This window comes from Triticum aestivum, chromosome 6D (genome assembly GCF_018294505.1).
Source record: "Triticum aestivum cultivar Chinese Spring chromosome 6D, IWGSC CS RefSeq v2.1, whole genome shotgun sequence".
NCBI classification, from domain to species: domain Eukaryota; kingdom Viridiplantae; phylum Streptophyta; class Magnoliopsida; order Poales; family Poaceae; genus Triticum; species Triticum aestivum.
The window spans coordinates 87,273,874-87,282,373 of NC_057811.1; the positions used below are offsets into that span (position 1 = coordinate 87,273,874).

An 8,500-nucleotide genomic window follows, 5' to 3' on the forward strand; every position below is an offset into this window, starting at 1 on the left:
ATGCCGCACTGAACCAGGGAGTAATCATCACTACGCGACTGCCAGGCATTCAGAACGTCTTGAGTTGCTGGGAAAACAGGTGCATCACCTAGCGGTGCTTCAAGGACATATGCTTTCTTGGCAGCTATGAGGATAATCCTCAGGTTACGGACCCAGTCCGTGTAGTTGCTACCATCGTCTTTCAGCTTGGTTTTCTCTAGGAACGCATTGAAGTTGAGGGCAACATTAGCGTGGGCCATTTGATCTACAAGACATATTGTAAAGATTTTTAGACTAAGTTCATGATAATTAAGTTCATCTAATCAAATTATTAACAAACTCCCACTCAGACAGACATCCCTCTAGTCATCTAAGTGATACATGATCCGAGTCAACTAGGCCGTGTCCGATCATCACGTGAGACGGACTAGTCATCATCAGTGAACATCTTCATGTTGATCATATCTGCTATACGACTCATGTTCGACCTTTCGGTCTCTTGTGTTCCGAGGCCATGTCTGTACATGCTAGGCTCGTCAAGTCAACCTAAGTGTATTGCGTGTGTAAATCTGGCTTACACCCGTTGTATGCGAAAGTTAGAACCTATCACACCCGATCATCACGTGGTGCTTCGGAACAACGAACTTTCGCAACGGTGCACAGTTAGGGGGAACACTTTCTTGAAATTTTAGCGAGGGATCATCTTATTTATGCTACCGTCGTTCTAAGCAAATAAGATGTAAAACATGATAAACATCACATGCAATCAAATAGTGACATGATATGGCCAATATCATTTTGCTCCTTTTGATCTCCATCTTCGGGGCGCCATGTTCATCATCGTCACCGGCATGACACCATGATCCATCATCGTGTCTTCATGAAGTTGTCTCGCCAACTATTACTTCTACTACTATGGCTAACGGTTAGTAATAAAGTAAAGTAATTACATGACGCTCCAGTTGACACGCAGGTCATAAATAAATTAAGACAACTCCTATGGCTCCTGCCGGTTGTCATACTCATCGACATGCAAGTCGTGATTCCTATTACAAGAACATGATCAATCTCATACATCACATATATCATTCATCACATCCTTCTGGCCATATCACATCACATGACACTTGCTGCAAAAACAAGTTAGACGTCCTCTAATTGTTGTTGCAAAATTTTACGTGGCTGCTATAGGTTTCTAGCAAGAACGATTCTTACCTACGCCAAAACCACAACGTGATATGCCAATTTCTATTTACCCTTCATAGGGACCCTTTTCATCGAATCCGATCCGACTAAAGTGGGAGAGACAGACACCCGCTAGCCACCTTATGCAACTAGTGCATGTCAGTCGGTGGAACCTGTCTCACGTAAGCGTACGTGTAAGGTCGGTCCGGGCCGCTTCATCCCACGATGCTGCCGAATCAAGATAAGACTAGTAACGGCAAGTAAATTGACAAAATCGACGCCCACAACAACTTGTGTTCTACTCGTGCATAGAAACTACGCATAGACCTAGCTCATACCACTGTTGGGGATCGTAGCAGAAATTTAAAATTTTCTACGTATCACCAAGATCAATCTATGGAGTCATCTAGCAACGAGAGAGAGGAGTGCATCTACATACCCTTGTAGATCGCGAGCGGAAGCGTTCAAGAGAACGGGGTTGATGGAGTCGTACTCGTTGTGATCCAAATCACCGATGATCCTAGCGCCGAAAGGACGGCACCTCCGCGTTCAACACACGTACGGTTGGGAGAGACGTCTCCTCCTTCTTGATCCAGCAAGGGGGAAGGAGAGGTTGATGGAGATCCAACAGCACGACGGTGTGGTGGTGGAAGTAGCGGGGATCTCGGCAGGGCTTCGCCAAGCTCAGCGAGAGGGAGAGGTGTTATGGGGGAAGAGGGAGGCGCCAGGGGCTTGGGTGCGCAGCCCTCCCTCCCCCCTTTTATATAGGGGCCCTGGGGGGCGCCGGACCCTAGAGATCTAATCTCAAGGGGGGGCGGCGGCCAAGGGGGGGACTTGCCCCCCAAGTCAGGTGGGGCGCCCCCCACCCCCAGGGTTTCCAACCCTAGGCGCAGGGGGAGGCCCATGGGGGGCGCACCAGCCCACCAGGGGCTGGTTCCCTTCCCACTTCAGCCCATGGGGCCCTCCGGGATAGGTGGCCCCATCCGGTGGACCCCGGGACCCTTCCGGTGGTCCCGGTACAATACCGGTGACCCCCGAAACTTTCCCGGTGGCCGAAACTGGACTTCCTATATACAAATCTTTACCTCCGGACCATTCCGGAACTCCTGGTGATGTCCGGGATCTCATCCGGGACTCCGAACAACTTTCGGGTTACCGGATACTAATATCTCTACAACCCTAGCGTCACCGAACCTTAAGTGTGTAGACCCTACGGGTTCGGGAGACACGCAGACATGACCGAGACGACTCTCCGGTCAATAACCAACAGCGGGATCTGGATACCCATGTTGGCTCCCACATGCTCCTCGATGATCTCATCGGATGAACCACGATGTCAAGGATTCAAGTAATCCCGTATACAATTCCCTTTGTCAATCGGTACGTTACTTGCCCGAGATTCGATCGTCGGTATCCCAATACCTCGTTCAATCTCGTTACCGACAAGTCACTTTACTCGTACCGCAATGCATGATCCCGTGACCAACCACTTGGTCACATTGAGCTCATTATGATGATGCATTATCGAGTGGGCCCAGAGATACCTCTCCGTCATACGGAGTGACAAATCCCAGTCTCGATCTGTGCCAACCCAACAGACACTTTCGGAGATACCTGTAGTGTACCTTTATGGCCACCCAGTTACGTTGTGACATTTGGTACACCCAAAGCACTCCTACGGTATCCGGGAGTTGCACGATCTCATGGTCTAAGGAAATTATACTTGACATTAGAAAAGCTCTAGCAGACGAACTACACGATCTTGTGCTATGCTTAGGATTGGGTCTTGTCCATCACATCATTCTCCTAATGATGTGATCCCGTTATCAGTGACATCCAATGTCCATGGTCAGGAAACCGTAACCATCTATTGATCAACGAGCTAGTCAACTAAAGGCTCACTAGGGACATGTTATAGTCTATGCATTCACACATGTATTACGATTTCCGGATAACACAATTAAAGCATGAACAATAGACAATTATCATGAACAAGGAAATATAATAATAACCATTTTATTATTGCCTCTAGGGCATATTTCCAACAACTTGATGTATGTCTTGCATGTTCTTATGTGTGGTGACAATGGGATATTCACGTTATCTACTTGATGTATGTTTTGGTGATCAACTTGCGGGTTCAGTGACCTTGTGAACTTATGCATAGGTGTTGGTACACGTTTTTGTCTTGACTCTCCGGTAGAAACTTTGGAGCACTCTTTGAAGTTCTTTGTGTTGGTTGAATAGATGAATCTGAGATTGTGTGATGCATATCGCATAATCATACTCGCGGATACTTGTGGTGACATTGGAGTATCTAGGTGACATTAGGGTTTTGGTTGATTTGTGTCTTAAGGTGTTATTCTAATACGAACTCTAGGATAGATCGAACGAAAAGAATAGCTTCGTGTTATTTTACTATGGACTCTTGAATAGATCGATCAGAAAGGATAACTTTGAGGTGGTTTCGTACCCTACAATAATCTCTTCGTTTGTTCTCCGCTATTAGTGACTTTGGAGTGACTCTTTGTTGCATGTTGAGGGATTGTTATATGATCCAGTTATGTTATTATTGTTGAGAGAATTTGCACTAGTGAAAGTATGAACCCTAGGCCTTGTTTCGAAGCATTGCAATACCGTTTTCGCTCACTTTTACCACTTGCTACCTTGCTGTTTTTATATTTTCAGATTATAAAAACCTATATCTACCATCCATATTGCACTTGTATCACCATCTCTTCGCCGAACTAGTGCACCTATACAATTTGCCATTGTATTGGTGTGTTGGGGACACAAGAGACTCTTTGTTATTTGGTTGCAGGGTTGTTTGAGAGAGACCATCTTCATCCTACGCCTCCCACAGATTGATAAACCTTAGGTCATCCACTTGAGAGAAATTTGCTACTGTCCTACAAACCTCTGCACTTGGAGGCCCAACAAAGTGTACAAGAAGAAGGTTGTGTAGTAGATATCAAGCTGTTGTTTGAGATATAATAGGAGGGTATTGTTCTGTTTCTGTATAACATATGATGCACTACAATTGGTGATATATTAAGAATAGACCTCTACACATGCTTTGGTTGACCATGCATATGACCTGTCCTGTTTAATTTTACTCGACATGCAACTTGATATTTTGTTTCATATGGCCATGATTCCTGGTCTATTTATTTAGTATAGCACATGGTCCATTATTAACTTATAGCTATAGTTGTAGTATCTTTGTAGTTCGTGATCTGTGTATATAGTTTTAGTTACAGGGTTATATCATTATATCAGGACTAGCTCTTTTTACTGTACATTTTCTTTATTTAGGACATAAATTCAGAATTCTTATTGATTCATATTGTATGACAAAATCAAAGTTTTATAACAATGAAAAAGACTAATAGTTAGGTTGTGTTCAGCAATCCACCGCTCCGTCACCAAGAAGCAGAGCGCGTGAAGCGCCTGTTTGCCGCTCTTTATATTTTTACTGTATGCCGCTCCGCTCCGCGGCGGAGTTACGGAGCGGAGTGACTCCGAACAGAGCATTAATATCTGCTCTCTCCCTTCCGAATTATAAGATGTTTTAACTTTTTTTTCTGATGAATGTGAAATGTGTTCCATGAACCAATCTGAAAAAGAAAGACGTAATCCGCACATCCTCCCGGTCCCAGCAGCCCGCGTCTCTCGGCGGCGCTTGCTCCCCGTCGGCGCACTCGCTTCTCCCCGGTTCCTCGCCGCCGCTCGCTCCACCCCCGTTGTCTCTCGCGCGCAGCCTCGCTTGCCTCCCCCTCGTCGCCCTAGCCGGCCGCGGGTGCGCCCGCGCGCCCCAACCGTTGCTGCGGCCTGCTGGCCGCACGCGCCCGCGTCCTGGTCCCCGCCTCGCCGTCACCGCAGTCGCGCTGCGCCGTTCGCCTCCTTGCCTGAGCCCTCGTGCCGCCCTCCTCTCTCCTGCCCTAAATCGGTTCTGCGGGTCGCCGAATACGCATGTCGTCCACCTCCTGCCTAGCCCCTCTCGCTCCGCGGCTCCCCTGCGGTAGGGTTAGGCTCCCGCCTCCCTCCGCCGCCGCCGAGAGGCCATCACTCAGATTTAAGCCTCGCGGGGCTGCTCCCACCAAGGTAAGGTCGAAACGACTCCCTGCTCTCGGGTTCAACCGTTTGACTGCCGCAATTTCAGCAGCCAAGCCTTGTATGGGTATCACAGTGCTCAGTTTTGTAGCTACAACATTGCTATCCACATGGCCAATCTGAATGTCATGCCCATCAGTTTGCTCTGTTAGTGTCAAAATGGCATGCTGCCTGCGACAATTTGATTTTTTGTTTTGTTTTCTTTCTTGTGCTCGTGTGCATTTAGGGATGGAGCCTGGTTCACATCTCGTGCTTCAGGCAGGATCAGGACGTGTCAACAACATCTGATGATGGCACCGGCTTCAAGTGCAATGAGCAGGCAGAGATCTCAGGGGATCCTGATCTGAAGGAGGAAGACGGTGGAAGCCCCAACACGGATGCTCAGAGTTATGTAAATGGAGACTGGTCTGTTAGAGCGCAGAAGGTTCGTCTGGTTTATTTTCCGCATCCCAGCTTCATTGTGTTTTGACAAATAGGAATTTCAGATGTAAATTATATTAGGTTGATACTGCAAAATGAAGCACAGTATTACGATACAATACAAGTAAAACTATCAGTTTTTATGCTCAGTTGCTCACTTGAAATACTATTTGAAAGCTTAAGAGATAAGATGACAAAACATTTTTAATGATCGATAAAGGAGACACCGTTAATTACTCCGTCAAATTGAGTTACCGAATCACATTGCTTCTACTAGCATTAACTGGAGGCGTCCTGATAACAAAATTAGTTGTTCCACTTGAATTTATTTTCTTACTGATATAGACATGTGCTTTTCTCTGTTTGTGTGGTGCCAGCCAATGTGTGGAACGAAGGAAAATAGCTATTGTTGTGCATATTTTTTCCCTGTGTTACTGTATTGAGTTTGATGTCTATCTGAGTTTATAAGGAACCTTTTGGATGACCAATTGATCATATCAATGTTTAATATATGTAGGAAAAAGTGCTTGTCCTTTATAAGTTTATGAACATTTGCCATTTTTGGGCCATGGAACACATTTCACATTCACCTGTGATTCAGAAAAAAAGTTAGAACACCTTTATAATTCGGAACGGGGGGAGCAGATATTGACTGTTAGTCCTTTTCATTGTTAAGACTTCGATTTTGTCCTATGAATCAATGAGAATTCTGAATTTATGCCCCAGATAAAGGAAAATCTACAGGAAACAATATTCAGATTTTGGAATGGGCGCTGGGCGGTACCTTGGACTGGACAAACAATTGCCCAGGTTAGTTCTCTACTTATTCTATTATGTTTTGGTGTTATTGGACATCCATTTTGCTAATTCAGCAGATATCTTCTGGATATCCTACGGGATGTAGGGCCAGCTGTTGTTTTTCTCGTAACGTAATTCGTCCCTGTTCCGTTAGATTTTCTGTATATTGACACAGACATATTAAATGTGAATCTGATCTATAAGATGCCGAACGCACGTGGATACTTTATTTTGGACATGATATGAGAGACCAGACAGATATTAATATTGCCCTTATGTGTCCACCTATGTTTTTTTTTGAATATTTACTTGGAGCAAAGCTCCACAGCCCTTTATTTCAAAAAGTTAAGACAAAAAGCTGTACATGAAGAGTCTAAAGTCTATAGGGTTAGCAAACCTACCTGCACCTCCCTAGAATTGCAGAAGGGAGTTAATCCAAGCAAAAAGTTGTTGCTTGGTGCTATCTCTAAGCCTATGTGCAAGAAGAGAGATATCATGAATGAATTTACATCTCCAAGTGGCAAAAGTGGCACAAGGCACTCTGCATTACCATAGTGTTCTGTTTAAATTTTTGTGTCATCCCCAACTCAGCTCCTGCGTGGGACATGCTATTCATGCATAGCACCCCGCTTAGAGTTTTGCCGCTTCGTCTTGTTAAAGGGCTAACAGGGATGGGGGACGACACAACAAGAACTATAAAATCGTGCACTCACCTTTAGGTCTCTAATTCTAATGTGGGACTGAAGTCACAACCACAGCACAGGGGCCACTCCAAACAGGCTGGGTTTAAAAATATGCTCCCCTCTCAAGATAATAAGTTTTGATGCATGTGCTAGCATATTATGTACATATATAATAGAAAGGAATGGATGATTGTTCTGCTGGTTATTGGTTGTCTTTCTAAAGATATCAGTTAAACAGGGGGTGTTGATTGAATATAATGATGTCTTAACAGTTTATATGAATTTGGTATTAAGGGTTGCCAGTTATACTTTTTGAATACAGGTCATGTTTTTGTGGATTGCGACATTTTGGCTTGTGGGCTCCTGGATAGTGCCATTCTTGGCTCACGCTGCTGGCTTTAGCAAGGAAACATTGACGCACAGAGGACAAGCATTATACAGCCTCGTGACGGACATAACTGAAGGCCTTGCTGGGATCGCTATCCTTCACCAGTGCCTTGGTAGATTCCGTCCCCTTCCTCCAGGCTGGTTTGAGTTCAAATTAAAGGGCAGATGGCATTGGGATGTAGCGTTGGGGTGCCTGTTATTCCCACTGGTGAATTTGCTTTCTCACATCAACATCAGCCTAGTTCATATGTCATCAGGGCCAGTCGCCGGGGTATCCAGTGTAGAGCAATCCATTGTGGCCCGTGACCCGGTGGCAATGGCCTTGTATGCAGTGGTAGTCACTGTATGTGCACCTATATGGGAAGAGATTGTATTCCGTGGTTTCCTTCTCCCATCTCTAACACGATACATGCCCCTTCCGTGGTCGATCCTGCTAAGTGCCGCGGCGTTTGCGCTGGCGCACTTCAACGTGCAAAGGGTGTTGCCGTTGATATTTCTCGGGGTTGTGATGGGAGGCGTCTTTGCCAGATCACGCAACCTATTGGCATCGATGGTGCTTCATAGCCTTTGGAACGGTTTTGTATTCCTGGATTTGATGAAATGAGCTATGAAGCTATTGTTGTCCAGCTTTCGATGTCTCCTGTGGAGTTTCCTCCTTCCTTTGTGTTTTCATTTTGCATGGAGAGTATATAAAGAAACTAACGAAGGGTGGCGGTCAGGTTGTTTTATGTGGAGAATAGATAAACAGAAGACGGCATTTTGAAGATTTTTGTGTAGGGGTCAGATAGCCATAGGAATTGTGCCCAGAAGCATGTTTCTTACTCGTGTAAATTGTATACGCGTGGGAATAATTGCCTCGTGTATATAATTCCCCATTCATATGTAATTGTGCATTTTATTCTTGATTATGTGCCCAGAAATACAAATTCCCTGGT

At 45.3% G+C, this 8,500-nt stretch overlaps 1 protein-coding gene across 1 annotated transcript; it reads left to right on the plus strand.

Annotated features, from left to right (window-relative positions):
* Positions 1–4,764: 4,764 nt before the first annotated feature.
* On the plus strand, positions 4,765–8,191 carry LOC123143752 (uncharacterized). Its single transcript, XM_044562725.1, has 4 exons — positions 4,765–5,268; positions 5,504–5,701; positions 6,424–6,507; positions 7,501–8,191. The coding sequence occupies exons 1-4, from the start codon at positions 5,137–5,139 to the stop codon at positions 8,167–8,169; spliced, it is 1,083 nt and encodes a 360-aa protein (XP_044418660.1). The 5' UTR covers positions 4,765–5,136; the 3' UTR covers positions 8,170–8,191.
* Positions 8,192–8,500: the final 309 nt, after the last annotated feature.

What these genes read in the sequence shown, in the direction of transcription:
- LOC123143752 (XM_044562725.1), top strand. Translation starts at nt 5,137, where the DNA reads ATGTCGTCCACCTCCTGCCTAGCCCCTCTCGCTCCGCGGCTCCCCTGC. An exon ending in GCGGGGCTGCTCCCACCAAG is followed by an intron (nt 5,269 to 5,503) that starts GTAAGGTCGAAA and finishes GTGTGCATTTAG; the next exon opens with GGATGGAGCCTGGTTCACAT. An exon ending in GGTCTGTTAGAGCGCAGAAG is followed by an intron (nt 5,702 to 6,423) that starts GTTCGTCTGGTT and finishes TTTATGCCCCAG; the next exon opens with ATAAAGGAAAATCTACAGGA.